At 41.2% G+C, this 17,893-nt stretch overlaps 1 protein-coding gene across 3 annotated transcripts in view; it reads left to right on the plus strand.

The window, feature by feature from the left end:
- The window catches only part of PARD3B (par-3 family cell polarity regulator beta), a 765,403-nt gene that overhangs the window by 591,076 nt on the left and 156,434 nt on the right, over positions 1 to 17,893 (plus strand). For all 3 annotated transcript variants that reach the window (XM_090044807.1, XM_090044808.1, XM_090044806.1), the window contains exon 20: positions 8,948 to 9,058. In XM_090044807.1, the coding sequence (XP_089900933.1) occupies positions 8,948 to 9,058 (111 nt within the window). The remainder of the gene's footprint in view (positions 1 to 8,947; positions 9,059 to 17,893) is intronic.

Here is a 17,893-nt window from a genome sequence, read left to right on the forward strand (position 1 = left end):
TTAATAAATAAAGAAATCTTTTGAATACCAGCTTTTTCTCTTTAACCTTTCCTTTTCCTCTTGCTATAATCAGTTAAAATACCATTGTCTTATTGCTGCAATCAGTCTCTCTTCAGGATTTAGTTGAAGGTGGCTAACTAATATGAATATACGTAGTTACTGAAATGTACCTGAATCTGCAAAATACTCATCACATATATAGTTACAGAAGATGTAACCAATGAGCCTGCATGGTACCTGATTACATTTCTTAGCCTGTTGCCATGTCAGTTTTCTCCTGACATACAGCTTTCTGCGATTTGCCCAAACTGTCCTGTGAATGCAGAATTCTGTTGTGTTTACTATTGAGAGCAGCTTCCATCTGCAGGGTAGATCTGTGCTCAGTGCAGCTTTTGAAGCAAGCCAAAGGTTGAATGGTCTGGAGAGCCACCAAAATGTCTGTGCAATTATTCCTGGCTAGGAAAACACACCAAATGTGACTAAAACTGTTTTCCAAAGCGACTTTTTTTCACTTGTCGTAAAGGCGGTGGCGGGATGGAGGAGAAAAGAAGGCTTGTACCTTCCTTAGCTAAGCAGACTTAGCTACCCTCTGTAGTGTTCTAGTTTGAATTAAAATTGGACTTTATAGATGTGTGTGCTTGTTCTCAACATTTGACTTTTCTCCTGAGACCTGCTATATATTCTTTACCCTGTGTGAAATTTTAACTTCAGCGAAGTCTTTAGTTCCACTCAAACAATACTGTACAGCATGCTTAGCTTCCATCCAGTAAATAAACATTTAATAAAGAAACTGTTTAGGTATGTAGAAGACACTAAAAATGTAAAAGATCTATTTCATTAACACTGCTATTAACATAAATGTAAAATGAGTCTGGACCAGTAATCACAGCCCACCAGTCTGACTCACTAAAGATCTTTACAGCAATATCTAATCCCCTGTAAAAGTCTGTGTATGAAAGTAATTAATCAAAGCACAGCACTGCTTCTACAGAGTATTTCTTCTGCTGTAAAGCTGAGTGATAAAATAACTTAAAACACATGGCAGTAGTGGCAGTTAATAAGCTTTTTATAGTCCCTGTGTGGACCTGAAAATCATACCTTATTAGTATCTTTATCTTTCTTGCTCACTCATTCACTCTTACTCACATTTAAATTTAATTTTAAGGGTTATTTCTAGTCTTTCGTAAGTGAGCTGCTTTAATAGTCTCAGCATTTTTTTTCATTTGCTGTGAAATGATCAGGAGGAAAAGCTTTTATTATATGTACTTTACAAATCACTCCAGGTTTTTTTACAGATCATTTTTTGTATCTATCAAGATTTCATGACATTGTTAGGTTCACATTTTTTTCTTGTCTTGTGCCCCGCCCCGTTGAATTATCTTTCCTTCACCATAGATGCAGGCAGTTCCATTGCATCCCTTATTAGTTGCAGTGACACCTACCGACCTGGGGGAACCTAATTAACTAAACAAGTCCCAATAGCTGAATTTCACTAGCAAGCTGCTCAGGATTCTATCTAGCAGCTGTTTCTCCTGCTTAGAAGTCTGGAATTTTATAGACCTCCTTGCTTTTTAATCCTTGAAGCAAATATCAACACATTTGAGATCTGGAAGCTCAGTGTTCAATGCAGAAATGAAATGTTGCCATGACCACAGCTTTAGGTTTAGACATTTTATCCCAGGAACAATAGCACAGCCACATAGAACAGTAGATGTGTTTTCATTTCTTGTCCTTGAAGTCTTGAAATTCAAAAAAGAATAAAGACATCAACAGATTCAGTGATCTTATAGATTTTTTTTAATACAGATTCTAGACACTAACTTTAGACATATAAATATTCTCAGCCTAGATACCACAGCCAGTAATAAATATTCCAGGAAGAAATTACCCATTTAGTATTCAAACAGTTGATTCTGTTAATGTTTCTAATGGAAAAGGTCTTAGTTATTCTCAGGACATTGGTATTTTCTTTCAAAAAATAAAGCAAAGGGGAATCCATCTCAGTAGTACAACATGTTTTCAACTATAGTACCGGGGCTTTCACAAAAAGGATGATTCACCCTTCGTTTTTGTCTTTGTGAGATCAGATCACGTAAAGAAAATCCCTTTCTGCTTCTGCATGCAGGAGTAGTATACACAGAGCATTTAGAATATTGGCCTTCTATAATGTAAAGCATACTAATGGGTTTATAGCAACAACTTCCTTCATAAGAGCTTCCTTCCCAGGAATTTACACTGGGTAATCATAATACTGTTGATCACATAAGTGCATAACTTGGGCTACTTGTTTATTTCCCATTATTATTATTATTGTTATTATTATTAGTTCCATTCCATGGGAGATTATTTAGATGGGTACATGCAAGAAATTCATTTTTAAGACTGCCTAATTATGTCCCTCCATTTGCTACATAAGATTTTCAATAAATCACAATTCTGTCAGTCATTAACTTAAGGGAATTATTCTACATGCAGTGCAGAGAGAAAGTGTTGGAAAGCTAGATATGTAATTTTTTTAATTCTTGTATCAGTGGTATTAATATAAAAGGCAAGTTTTACTATAATCCAGTTGTTACCTGTAGATGATGAAAACCTCTGTCCTAAAGCCATTCCATTTTCACAGAATTTTCATCTAAGCTTGATTAATTCCACAATGTAATTGTGACAATGGGCTTGATTCTGTCCCATTGAAATCAGTAGGGGCTCTGTTAGAGACTTCAGTGGAAACAGGATCAAACTCAGTGTGAAGCAAGCAAGGGAGGATTTTTCCTCCCTATATATGTTAGAAAATATTAAACCTGGAATGAGCAAAACCATTCAAAATTACAGTGAGTAGAAGTGAATTTAATCATCATCTGTCCATGGAAATTTAGAGCACCGTAGAAAACAGGCCTTTTGCAAAAACTATAAATGTCAGGACAGTAATATGCAAATAAACTCAGATGAGATGCTAGATTTTTTCTTATAGTTTTATGCATATTATTCCTTTTTTAAAAAAACGCTGTTGGATTTTTGCCATTGTAACTGTTGTATTTATTATTTATGCTGGATTTTTGCTGTGCCTGAAAACATATTACAATAATAATGAAAGAAGGAATAGATTTTTAGGGCTTTAGTAATGTTTAGAAGAAGCCAAAAATCAGAACATTTTTCCAGCCTCAGGCTACATACTATGTATTTTGTATAGCAGGTGAGTATTGTAAACCCATACAGATCCCATGTGGAGCCAAAAATAGCAGAGAAACTTATTTTTGTCAAGACCAACCCAACATTCTGAGTTTATAATTACATTTGAACTTACCAGTTTGTGGCAATGGCAGCCATATCCACAGCCAGCAGTGTTTTTACTGAAAATTGTCAAACTGACAGTTATTACAATCAGAATTGTCATTTTGTTTTTTATTTTTAAATATTGCCTCTGTAAGCAAGAAATAATACCTAGACTTGAGAGTAAAGGATGTTAAGTATCTTTTTTTTTCACATTTCTCTTGAGTGTGCAACATATCCAACTTCACCTCCCTGCACTAATACAAAATGCCCAAGAATAATGTTTTCAAAATCAATAAATACTAGAGTCAAATACTAGACACCACAAACTCGTAATTGAAACTATGGGGGAAATGTAGGCAGACAGAATATAAACAAACTACCAGAGCTGGATTATAACCAGGATGCAAGAACTAATGCACTCTCTCTTGAGGGAACTGCCATGAGACCTTCAATGAATACACAGCTGTTGGAAGGCAGAATCTTTTCCTATCGAACCTGGCAGGTGATGGGCCTGCAGTGTTTTTGTTGTAGTTTGCTGGCTTGTTTGTTTGATATTTCTGTATGAAATGAAATCTGCAAGGTCCCATCTATCTCTTCTTTTATGCCTAGGCCGTCTCATATCTGTGAGACCATTTCAGTCACCCCGGCGAACTCACTTTCACAGTGTCAGTCCCCCTCTATCATACATGCCCCTACCAGTCTCCTGGCCGAAGAGGTGGGGTGGGGAGGAATGTAGCAAATCTTGGAAAATCCCATCTCCTGTGTTAGAGGCTGCACAGTCTCTGGGGACCACAGAAACCACAGAAGCCAGTAGCAGGGTCAGACGGCCACTTTCTACTCAGAATGAACATAATTATTAAATGTAATGTCTTCCATGCATCTGATAGCTCTGAAATGAGATTATATAAAAACAAAAATAGGACTGTTGGTGGCTGCATACATGTGTGTTTGGAGCAGGAGGCCCCTGAAAGAGTGTTAAGAGTTATAAGTAGGGCTTGGGGCTGTGGTCCTATTGCAAAAGTGTAGGGGAAATGACATAGGTACGTGGTGCCTGTACTTGGAATATTTTCCCTGCACATTTCACATCAAAGAGCCACCATGTTGAAATATTTCTTCTCTGGGTACAAGATCAGTAAACTCCTGCAGCCTGGCACCTGGGCTGCTTCCATCTCCTCTACCACATCTGTCTTTTACACACAGACAGGGGAGGATGCAGGGGATGTAATCGCACTCCCCTTCAACTGAGCTGTGCATATGCAGTGAGCTCTCTGAGCTCCCTGGCTGGTCAGTGCAGCCTCCTGCAAGAGAGCTGTAGGCAGGTAGCTCTCAAAGCTCATCAGCTGGTCAGTGCAGATACTTGCTGGCGCCACTGCTTTTACAGAGCTCTGGAGCCTGTTTATGCTTTCTCTTCCCATGCCCCCAAATTCAGTGTGAGAAAGGATGTGGGGATGGGGGGAGGCAGCGGAAACAGAGTGAATGGTAATGGCGCCCACCCCCTGGGCTCCAGAGCTGAACAAAAGCCGTGGCTCTGGCAAGACGCTGACCAGCTTCTGCACTCAAAGAGCTACCAACATACACAGCTCCAATAGGAGTCCATGCTGGCTGGCCAGGGAGCTCAGAGACCTCATTGCAGAGCTGAAGGGGGTGTGCTTACATGCCCCTCTCTCCTCTCCTGGATACACTCATGCATACAGACACAGGGAGATACAGACACAGAGAGATCACTTTGATTATGATTGGGACCTTATTTGTCTTCAAGGTTTTCCTTAGTACTTAATGACTTTGTTTTACTATAGGCTTGGCCGATGGATTAAATTCGTTATGGATTTGGATGGTTACTTTAGGAACCTGTACAAATGGAGTGACTTGCACCAGTTAATTGTGTGTGTTGTACTTCAGATTTTCTATTGGAGGTAGTTTGGGCTGACAGGAAAAATTAAGAGTAAAAGAGAGGTCACTCAGAAAACATTGTCTATGGCTGCAGAAGAGTTTGGATATGGAGCAATGAATTTAAATACAGGAGGCTTAGTGAAGCAATGGTTGCTTGAAAGTTGTTACTTTTCATCTGTGTGGAAGGACACTTCAAAGGTTGAAACATGGTAAAAATCATTTGGTCATATGAAGCAAAGGGTTTCAGGCTTGGGCAGAGGGGACGAGAGGGCTCCTGTTAGAAAGTGGACCACAGTGCATTAATTTGTCCAACTTCTTATGATTCTAGCTGCATGAGAAATTAAATGTAACTTTGCCATTTAGTTACTTCTTACAAGCTGTATGGAACAGAAACTGTTTTACCTGAATTTATACTCTGCATAGTGCAGCAGAACCCCAATACTGTTTGGGACCTTTGGAACACTACATAGAATCATAGAAAATGAGGGTTGGAAGGGACCTCAGGAGGTCACATCTAATCCAACCCCCTGCTCATAGCAGGACCACCCCCAACTATATCATTCCAGCCAGGGCTTTGTCAATCCAGGCAAAGGATCAAAGGATGGATATTCCACCACCTCTCTTGGTAACCTGTTCCAGTGCTTCACCGCCCTCCTAATGAGAGAGTTTTCCTAATATCCAACCTAAACCTCCCTTCCTGCAACTTGAGAACATTGCTCCTTGTTCTGTTATCTGTCACCACTGAGGCTAGTCTAGCTCCATCCTCTTTAGAACCACCCTTCACATAGTTGAAGGCTGCCGTTAAATCCCCTCTGTCTTTCCTTTTGCAAACTAAAGAAACCCAGTTCCCTTGGCCTTTCCTTAGAAGTCATGTGCCCTAGCCCTTGAACCATTTTCATTGCCCTCTGCTGGACACTCCAACTTGTCCACATCCTTTCTGCACCCGCCAGGCCTCAATCATCCAGTCCCTTGCCGCTCGGCTCTGGATCTTGATGATGGTCTTTCACTCCATCCCAAAGGTAATAGGGCCATGAGCTCTCACCTCGGGCAGTCCTATCCCCTCCTAATCCCGCCTGCCATGACTTTGATGATTCTATCAGTGGTGGAGGGGTCCAACCGTTCCGGTTCGGTTATCTCAGGCCGAGGGGTGATGATCTTCACAAGGCTCCAACCTCCCCTGTACCTCGCCCTCTACCCAGCCTCGACGGTGTGCTGGTGTTGTCTTCCATGGCCAGCCCTCCCTATGCAAGAACGTATTCTTGGGTCTCGCTTGAGCCTGAGTTGTATGGCCGAGTCAAACTAGGCCCTCTAAATCCTTGGCCTGTCATAGCCCTCCGCCTTACTTTACCCTGGCATCCTGGGCAATAAAAAGGAAAATTAACAAGTAAAAGGAAAAGATGCTAGCAACAAACTGCTTGCTATCTCTCAATAATCCATAGATTACTATTCTGTGGCATCTAAGTTACAGCGTGCCCCCACCACCGACTGCCCCTTCGTGCTACCTATTCCCTACCCTTAGTGTACCCTATGTGTATCCAACCCTTGACGTCCCTTCCACCTCGGAGAAGAAACCTTCCTCCAACGGGCTCTCCCGGATCTTCCGTCCAGGACGAGTTGGTCTTAGCTAACCCCTTGACCGTTCACCTTTCTCCTGTGCAATCCACTGGGACTAGTCTCTGTCACTGAGGACCCTCCTGGATGCTCGCCTCGCAGCTTCAAAATGATATGCAGCCTAGATACCTCAGTCCTTCTAAGCCCAGTAACAGCATCTGTATACTGGTGCTTGTCTGGGCATTCTCTTGCCCTATGGGCAGCGTTCTCCAGCTCCCCCCTCCTCCTCAGTGGGTCCGGGAGCTACCTTCTCTTCGCTCTTCCTCCCCCTTTCCTCCTCTTACATCTTGCTGTCTCCCCTTCTTATCTTTCTGTGCCGGCTCTCCTCCCCCTTCTCTCCAGCTGCTGTCACTTTTAAAAAAACCGCGGCTAACGAGCCACGCGGGTCCTGCCGCCACTTCCTGTCCCGCCACGGTTCCTGCAGCAGGTAGGGCATTTTTATTTGTTTTTCTTCCTCTTATGTTTTCCCTGGGGTGTGTTGTCCCCCAGAGTCCCTCCTTGACCCTTCGGGGTCCGGGTCCTCCCCTTGCCCCCGGACACTTTCTATAGTGGGGGGCCCAAAACTGAACCCAGTACTCCAGATGTGACCTCATCAGTACAGAATAGAGCGGAATAATTACTTCCCTCAATCTGCTGGCAGTGGTCCTACTAATACAGTTGAGTATGCTGTTAGCCTTCTTGGTAACAAGGGCACACTGCTGACCCATATCCAGGACTATATTCATAAGGACATATTTATAACAAGGGGGGTGCAAATTGGGGCAACTGCACTTCGGGGGGCCCTGCAGAGCTGAGCTGAGAGGCCACGGCAACTCCACGGTGCTGCAGGCTTCATGTCCGGCCACTCGGCAACCCCCTAACCCCACCACCGAATCTGCTGCCAAATCTGACACATCCAGCCACTCAGCACCCTCCCCCCCACCCCACCCTGCCAGTAAATCCACCGCCAGCTTCCTTGTGTCCCATGGAGGTGGGGCCCCACACAGGCTGATTTGCCCTGGGCCCTGCACTCTGCTCAGGTCATCTCTGTTCATATCCATTTTATTGTCCACTATAACCCCCAGGTCCTTTTCTGCAGAGCTGCTGCTTAGCCTGTCAGTCTCCAGGCTAGGACTGGTACATGGGATTTTTCCATCCTAAGTGCAGGACTTTGCACTTGTACTTGTTAAACCTCATTAGATTTCTTTTGGCCCAATCCTCCAATTTGTCTAGGTCACACTGAATCCGAGTCCTATTCTCCAATGTATCTACCCCCCCCCCCCCCCCGCCCAGCTTGGTGTCATCAGTGAACTTGCTAAGTGTGCCATCCATCCCCATCTTCCAAATCGTTAATGAAGATATTAAACAAAAGTGGCCCGAGGATCAACCCCTGGGCCACTCCACTTGATACCGGCTGCCAACTAGATATTGAGCCATTGATTACTACCTATTGAGCCCAACAATCCAGCCAGCTTTCTATCCACTTCACAGTCCGTTCATCCAACCCATACTTCCTCAGGACCTGTGTCCTGATTCCTATCCTGTACCCTCATTCCAATGTCACTTATGTAACATACACATTAAATAACAATAGGAAGCAAAAGCCCAATTATACTTGTAAAGGGAACTTTTCTGAATGAGCTGTCCCTCTAGTCTTGCAATATAGCAAGATTTATTTATTCTGTTTATTGTACCTCCGTTTGATTTTAAACAAAAATACAGACCAAAATCTGCACCTCTCAATTAAGGCCATAAATGAATGAATGACAATTTTTATTGATAAGATCAAAGCGTGTGGCCAACTCTGTGTTGACACCAAGGCCAATAAAATTACTTTACAGATGCCATCCTCTGGTAAGAAGAACCTTCATCAAATTTAAAATGTATGCTAATAATAGTTTAGCATTCCACTGCCTTTTATGTCAGGGCTTTTTGTTTATGTTTCTAATACACAATGCCATTAAACAGGCAAGATCCAAATGTATTCACAATCAAATACTTTGTAAGTGGTCTAAACTCAGAATAATTGGTAGTTTATTTTATTTTATTTTAATGTGTCTTTATGATCAATATCACACTTTGGGCAAAAGTTAGGTAGGTTATAGCTGCATAAATCTCCAGGTGCCCTGTGCTTCATAAATATTGCATTTTCTCTCCACTAATTCTCTCCTGTCCTTTTCCTTTATATCTTAACCAGATTTGGCAAGAAGAAAGAGGATAAAGGGGGGAAAACTGACCAGAAAGGCAATCCAAAACACAACATTCTTAGAGAAGAGGAACTGGAAAAGATGAAAGAAGAGTGTGAGAGGTGAGTAAAATGTACAAGAGTCTCTATGGATTAGCTCTAGAATATGACACCCAAGCCAGTGATTCCAGACTGCAGGCAGTGAAAGGCTGCTGGTACCGGGTCATGTCCATTCAGCAACATTAGGCCAGCCTTCTGGCTTTCATTTCCTCAAGCTGGTGCTAGGTTGTTGCAAAACAGCCTCTTTTCTCCTTGACTCTCACAGAAATTAATGCTCTCCCTGCACAGCCAGCTTCAGTAGCTCTTGTTTGGGATGAACCCTTACTCAGCACCAGTGGGAGGAAATTCTTTTGAGCTCTGGCTCTGTTTTTCTTCCCCTCCTTCCCAATATCATATGAGCTGCTGCTTCTGGGGCTCTGGGTTTTCTCTCTCCTTGCTTTTCCAAAGCAACTGTAGTAACCTATGCTAAACCTCCAGGCTCTCTTTCCTTCCTCGAATTCCTATGGTGTTTTGCAGAGCTCCAGGACTCCTCTGACTTCAACTTGGCTGTAGTGTGAGTTAGTAGTTTTTTTATGCTTTAAGTACAAGTTTGGTAGATTCTTCTTGTGTTGTTTACTAAAGGTTATAGGAGAATTTTACATAAGTGCCTAAATACACAATAGGAGTATGTGAAACAGGCTATATTCAATTTGGATTCGGCATGAATCGGGCACAGTGATTCAGTTCATTGATTTGGATCACTGTCCCAATTCAGTTCAGCCAAATCTGAATCTGAAGATTCAATGCTGATTCAGAGAATCAGCGATTCAGCCATTGACACAGCTTTAAATGTTTTTTCTACATAACAGGTGCAAATCATGAAAGCTGTGATGGTGGGGCGGATGGAGCATCCCACAGGAGGGTGTGGGGGACGCCTTCTCCCATGCCCCCCAGCTCAGCAGTCTGCCACAGGGGGACCCCAGGTGCCCCTTCAGACCCAGGAGGCACCAGTTGCCAGAGTGGGGGGGTCCCCCACACGCTTCCTGGTGGAGCCAGAAGTGGACCAGAAGTGCTTTTGGTCCACTTCCAGGTCCACTGCTGAGCACGCTGAGGCCTCCCCTCCCCCCCCCCCCCCCCCCCCCACACACACACTCACTCCCATGGGACGCTCCATCAACCCCAGCATCTCAGCCTGATACCTTGAAGTATGTAGAAAAAGCATTTAAAGCTGTGTCTATGTCTGAATCATCAAATATTTTTGAATCTCTCTGAATTGATTCAAAGGGTTCTGATTCGATTCGGAGAGTTTAAGGGGTCTTCTGATTTGATACAGATTTGAAGATTCGGCTGCCAAATTAGGCCGAATCTCTGCCAAATCAAAACAGCGACTGAAGCTTCGCACAGACCTAATACACAATGTGTTTACTCCACAGTGGAGCAGGTACACAATGCACAGTGTTTCCTACAAAGGAAACACTGTTCTGCAGAAATTGAAGTCAGTGTACTCCAGAGAAAGTTATTCGGGTACATGTGCCATGTTGTCAGTTTCATTCTGGAGTAGCCACTTACTCAAATGTAGATTGGCTTTCCTGCCACCTGGTGGCTGGTGCTGTAAGGCAATAAGCATAAGATGGTGTCCAACGCTAAAACAGATCCTGACATTATAAAGAACATCTCTCTCTCTCTCTCCCCCCCCCCCATAAATACACTTATTCCCTGCACAACATCAGCAACGTTGTTGCCTTCCCAATGCAGTAGAGCTAGTTTTTATGTCTCAGCACTTCTGTTTTCCTAAGTTTCTGCTCTTCAGAAGACTGGAAAAATAGGTAGGCCTGAAGGTCAGCAAACCTTTAACCTTCCTGACTGTTGATAATTAGCTATTGGATATAACTTACACTACTGTAAAGTGGGGTTTTGTTCCTCACTAGGGGCTAGTTTTTCATAAGAAGTTAATGAATCTGCTACAGCTGCCAGTAAGAAAATGTTGTCCTTTAGCTTAAGCAGTCTTGACATATATGTCTAGTCTTAGTGGTTAATATGGATTACCCTGGAAATGGAGATGCACAGTAGGGTCCTCCTCCCTCTTGAGTATACTACCCATTGGAGAATGGGGAGAAAATGGGCATCACTTATTCCTTGGAGTAAATGGCAGGTAGGTTGTCTCTCTCTTGGCTGAAGGAATAGCCAGCTTTTGGTTGCTGATCACTAATCACATGAGGCATCCATCTCCTCTCATTCACTGTTGCCTGCTTGGAGGAGTATTGCACAATGCATGTTTAGTGATTTGAACAGAGAGCTGAAGAGATGTAATGGAGGAAAACCCTCAAATATCATTAATGATGATAATTCCACTCATTTAAAAATAGAGCAGGGTAGAGTGCTGATATTGGATGTCCTACCCAGTGTTTCAGGAGATAAGTTATCTAAACTAAATAATGGCAGGGTGAAATTTATGCTTTAAAATTTCTATTGCATGTTCCTGATTTTGCCAGACAGTTGCGTGCCTTCTTTATTTTAAACTGCTGCCTCCCAGTTTGGATGCTGGCAATTTGAGAGGTATGTGTCCTTCATTTTAAAGAAGCCAGTGTCTTTTATTAGGATACTGGCAAGCTAAGAAGTATGTCTCCCATCTGTTAAAGGGCCAGTGTCATTTACTAAAATGTTGGCAGACAGAAAGGAATGAACCCTTCAGTCTAAAGGACTAATGTTCCAGTTGGACACAACATAATTGTTCTTAGTATTTCTTTAGTGTTAACTGCTTTTTAAAGAAAATCAGCTCCTGATTGACAGTAAATTGGTAAGGCTGAATTAGAAACTGGCAGCTCAATATCTGCATTGTTCTGATTTCTCTAATAATGATTTAAATCTGACCTGGAAGTGTTTTGAGACTGAAATGGAGAACAGCAGGTGGGCTGAAAGGTTGATGACCGTAGATTATATTTTTAACTTTCTTATTTGATTCTTCTGCCACAATCCACAAGACTAGCATTTTCTCCCTGTTTTCTGTCTGTTAATTCTGCTTATGCATTAAAAAGTTAATAATATCCCCAAAACAGTGACAATGCACTATAAACATAAGCAGGTCATGTCAGTTCTCTAAATAAAACAAGAGTGTAGCATGTCTTTAGCAGTTAAAGACTCCAGACAGACTGACTTTTGAACCTTATCTTGTATTGCTGATCACAAGGTTGAAATGACTTTATCAGCAATAAAGGAAAATAACATCTGGTAGCTGGTTCCCTGTTCTGTGTTTCAGTGCAAAAATTATACGAAGAGGTTGATTGAGATCAGCCAAAAAATGTGTTACCCAGTTCAAAGGAAATTCAATACTTTATGTTGTTGTTGACTGTTCACCTGATGATGGTACTCACGAAGACAGTAAAAGAAGAGTTTTATAACTGTGTCTGAAGATTAAGTAATCCTATAACATATAATGTAATTCAAGCTTTAGATTTTAATGCATATATTGGCAAAGAAAACCTGCGGTAAGTCCACACCATAGATCTTACTACTACTATGACTTCACTAACTGTAATTCTGCATACTTTATCTCCTCTTTAACAAACTGAATTCCAATAAAGATTTACTAGAATATAGGCATCATATTTCCAAGTGAGTTCTTGTTGGGAATGAAGTGAATTTATGGCACAACTAACAAGCTATAACTGTGGAACAATAGACTACAAAACTATGAACAAAAAAAAATCTAACAAATCCTATTTCTTCCATAAAACACAAATTACATTTCTAATACTGCCTTTCATAAATTATTTTAATTATGTATCTAATTTGCTCTTCCTGTGAGCAGTTATAGAAGTAATTTTTATTGAACAGTCTTGATCCAATCCCTACAATAAGAAACGTAGTTTGGCTGCTTGCACCTATACATCAATGTTCTTACATGCTTATTGTCTAGCTATTTAAAGGCTATATCAGGCTATATCACATTAATCAGTATCCATTCTTCTTCATGAATCAATGTATATATGCATACACATCTTCTCCCCCTCGCCTCCCTGCCCCCCCAGACCTTAGCTGTCTATATCAGGTGCTAGACCAAGATGACAGAGCAGTTGATTTTTGGGGTGCATGTGACAGGATTATGATGATCAAAGGTATTTCAGCATCCTAGCAGCTGTGGACTTTGCATGGTTTTGGAAGTTAGTTTTGCATGCACTGCACATTTGGCATACCTCCAGTGCTAATGTCCTGTTTCAAGATCTCAGCTGGGAATATTTTCCGATAGGAAGTGCATTTCCAACTTAGAAGAGTAGCCTGTCTTTTGGAATTTTGCAGGATGCAGTTTTTCCCATCTACAACCCATCCCCCTATAAATTAACATTTCATAAGATTCATGGGGCATCAGACTGCATATTTTAGCCTTAAATGGTGAAACCAACCCCTGGTTTTGATGGAGGCAGGTAGTTCCTATTTCCATTCCACACCTTCCTTTTGAACTTTCTCATGCTATTCTCTCTGTTTTCTTGCTTGATTCTCTGTACTAGTTCCAAATCCCACACTAAAATGGTATGCCAAATCTACATCTTTATTACTTATTGTTTGCATTACCATAGCCTAGGAGTTCCAACTAGAAACAGGACTTCATTGCATGAGACACTGTACAAACACATAAGGGTCTGACCCCACCCCCAACAGCTTACAACCTAGATAGAAGAGAACAAAGAAAATAAATAGTAACAATATCCCCATGCTATAGATGGAAAGCTGAGGCACAGATCAATTTAGTGATGTGTCCACGGTCATATTAGGAAGTTTCTGTCAGGACTAAGAATTTAACCCACAAGACTATCAATTCTTTCTAAAACCTGTCTCTTACCATGCAGTTGACACTATGACATGCTTGAAGTAGTTAATGGGAAGTTGGGGTGTTGGTCCTTTTCTTTCCGGCAATAGCGTGACGGTATCCAATTGCTTATTGCAATTACAGCACCCCCCCTAAAATTTAGGGTGCTTTTTTTTTCCTTTTTCCCTTTACATGCCTCCATGACTAAATCTTCACAGGAGAATATCAGAGCTACACAGTAAGATTGCATAAGTATTTTTCCTTACCCTGCCAGCTGATGCTTTGCAGTGGTGGTTTGTCCTTCCTATTACAAGTCAAATGGTTCATTGGATTGAGGCCCTATTTAAAAAAACTCATCATTTTGTTCATGCTTCAGAGCGTTTGGCCATACTAAAACATCAGCACCAAAGGTCTAGAATCTGCCCATAAAAAGGAAAAGCAAATATGATGTCTAAGCCTTATGTTATAAGAATTGTGATCAAGCCAAGTAAAATGAGTATTGTCAGGATGCTTAGAATAAATTTCTACCAGATCTGTCATTTCAACATGTTAAAAACAAGAGGTTTTAGTAAATTATTAAATATTGAGAGAGGTGATGATTTTTTCTTCAACTAAGTTTTTTCCCCCTTTCTGTCTAACTCATGGGGGAGTTACCTTTTAATTATTTAACCTTTGAAAAGCCTGGTGGAACAAACTAGATAAATATATTAGGTTCTTGAGCTTTGTACATAATTATTTATCCTCCTTTTAAATGCAAATAAAATGAATATCTGTTGAAAGAAAACTATTTTTTCCTGTTTGTTTAGGATCATTTTACTAGAATAACCCTGCTGAGACCAAAGTCCCCCTTCCAGCAGAGTTGAACATGTTACTGACATTAGAATAAAATTTCCCTAAATGAAGCACCTTATTGAAACTGGGAATATTTTAATAAATATCATATGACTTAGTGAATATAAAAACACTCCGTATACAAGTCAATGCTCTGCACCAGTTCATTATGAGAAGTAACTAGCTTGTTTTGTTAATTAAACCTTGGTTTAGTGTTCCTCATTGGAATTAATTGAGAAGGGTTGGGGTTTTTTGGGGTTTTTTTAAATACCATTGAGTTTTTGAGCAGAAAGTTAGAAAAGCAAAGGGAATGTCCAGTTCTTGTTTTCAACAACTGGCAAACTGAATGCTTAAGTAAAAGTGAATCTCAAATTTGAGGAAAGTTAAATGGTTTCGATTTCTGTATTCAAGATTCTTCATTTTCTTTACTTTTCGGGAACCATCCAAAAGCTTCAGTGAGCTTCTCCTTGGTTGCAGTGCTTATTGCCTGTTTCCATAGTTAAAATCAATACATGTGTTTTTGATATTTGGTGAACTGAGATTTAATTTTGCAGCTGCAAGATCCCTGTACAAAATAAATGCATACTGAAATAAAAACATTTAGAGACCATTTATATCTGAGAGAATATGAGTGAGTGAAAATCTATTCCCATTCTATCAGCATTTATTTTGTTTTATTTGATTATGGAGGATTTGTATGTTACTGGAAATCAAAACGAAAACCAGAATAGCCACATGAACTGTAGTCTGATAAAACAGTGAGTGATTGTTTGGAATTAGAAGTGGACACTTATGGCACTCTGAACCAAAACTTTAGGAGCCTTTTAACTGCATAGCTCATTTGAAATAATGTGCACAGAGACTGTTAGCAAAATAATGAAGAATTTGTGCCTATGCTGTAGTTTTGCTGATTCTTCTTGGAGTACTATTATGATTATTAATTAATAAAAGAAAAAAAGTGAACGCAGGCAGATTGAATCCCTGATAAAATCTTAATACTTGCTCAACTCAGGGAAGACCATGAATGTTTGGGATGCCTATGTTTTTGTACCATTATTTATTAAGGGTTAATCCAATGTGGCATTACTGTTCATTGAATATTCCTGACTTTGCAGCACAGCTAGGTCCTGTGGTTTAGACAAAATAAAGTGTTGGATAGGATCCCAGTTTTAATAGTCCCAATTTATTATAACCATTGAACCCTGATCAGATCACGGATTGGATCAGATCCCAGTTTTTTAAATGTCCCAATTTATTGCTGGCTTGGAACTCTGATAAGAATACATATTTGATTAAGGCTTCAGTTTTCAAAAATTCCAGTTAATTACTTTTAGATTCTTATTAGATCATAGCAGCATGGTATGGTATGTTGGAGTAAGAAAAAATTACTAGTGATGTTGCCCAGGTCAAGGTCATAGTTTCATTTTGTGCTGACAGTATGAAGTTATCAGATTTCCGTTTATTACAGTGACAGCCCTTGCACTGGACAGGAGAACAGATTAGTCCCAACCCATTGATTCTAAATGATTCTCATTTTAGATCTGCTGCTGCTGTACATACCATAGCATGTAATAAAAACCTACCATTGAACACCGAGGGTTTTGACACTTGGCTGATGGAAGAAATCCTCTCCCATGTTTGAGATCGTGACATGGCATTTAGAACCAAGTGGCAGTTTTTGAACTTCCCATTCCAATTTACAGTGTTGCTAAAAACAAAATGTGGTTTGACAAACCCAGACAAGCTTCATGCTCTAGTCCACCAAAAGAGGGCACCTCAGAGACAATGCAGCTAGGGACAGACATTACACATAAACTGGTGTAAGTGATAGAAACTGGTTTAAACCTGGAACAGAACAGATTTTCAGTGTACATAAACCAGTTTGAAAGTGGCTGAAACTGGTTTAAGATAAGCCTGGTTGAATGTAGTATCAGACTTAACTGATTTGGATCAAACTAGTTTATGTAATGTCTGTCCCAGACCCCTTCCTGGTTTAAGTTGAACCAGATTCCCCCAGCATCCCAACATGCTCTCTGGGCTGGTCAGGGCTCTCTGCTCCGGAGTGCTGGGCTGCCTGCTCCCCTCTGCTCCCTGGTTGCAGCTCTGGCAGAGACTGCATGTACAGCAGGGTCTGCCTGGCTTCCTCCTGTTCCCCCTTTCTCCCTCACCACTCCCTGCTGAAGCAGGCCCCCCTCCCCTCTGCCTTACACAGACACCTCTCAGTATTAGGTAGCATACCACATGCTGGCTATGGTCCATGCTGTGGCAGACAGGACAAAGGTAGACAGGACCATGTAGGCTTGGGGCTTTTTGGAGCTAATCAGCAGGTAGGTGATAATGTCTTTCCATTCCTTCCTTGGAAAAAGCTGCATAAGAAGAGCTTGAACTAATGAGTTCCTTGTGTTTTCTTAATGGGCTGATAAACACCAAGTTAGGGGTGATAAACACTGTGTTAACAAGTCCCTGCTAGTCAGGAGCAACACGGGCTGGGAGGACCCTTCCCTAATCAGAGCATCCTGCCAGGACCTGACCACACCCCTTGGCTCAGAACTGTGAAAGGGAAGGGAGAACTACATTTCTGGAATGAAACGGGAATGTCTAATGTCCAAAGGGAATGTCCAAATCCATTCAAGTGTTGCAGGTTGGACTAATCTGCAAAGATTGAATCAATTCAGGCTCAGGCTTTTTGAATGTCTGTCCCTAGTCTACATGTCCAAGACTGGAACCCAGTATGTTCTGGCTTTAAAAGTTCATTATATTGTTATGTTGGCCGTAGACCCAGACTGGTGCAAAAAATAGATTATTTTACATACAATCCCTTATTCCTATTATCACATTTCTTCCCTGGATGCCCTACATGGCTGGACACAGCTCTTCCCAACATATCATAGTTCGGTGCTGTAATGAACACCCAAAGTTTCTTTCATATAGTTTTGTTTCCATGGCTTAGTCTTCATGGGGACAGTTGTTTCATGATGCAGTGAAGGTTTTTTCAAGGACCGTTGCTTATCTGCCTAGCTAAAAAGATCAGAATGCCTCATTGGTACTAGCCTGGCTCTCCCAAGTAAATGAGCCAGTGTGTGACACTTTTCTTTGAAGGTACACGTTTGAAAATGTTGCTTCCAATTTTTTTGTCATTGCAATGGCCTGACCTTGCCACATCAGCATCCTTGGACTCTCTTGCTTTCTTCCTGTAGCACGTTCTAGGTTATCAAAAGATCTCATGGAGTACTTCATAGCTATGGTGCATGGAAGAGAAGAGAGTAAATATTTAGTTCAGAAAG

This window comes from Crocodylus siamensis, chromosome 4 (genome assembly GCF_052110815.1).
Source record: "Crocodylus siamensis isolate JL-2025a chromosome 4, ASM5211081v1, whole genome shotgun sequence".
Taxonomy (NCBI): Eukaryota; Metazoa; Chordata; order Crocodylia; family Crocodylidae; genus Crocodylus; species Crocodylus siamensis.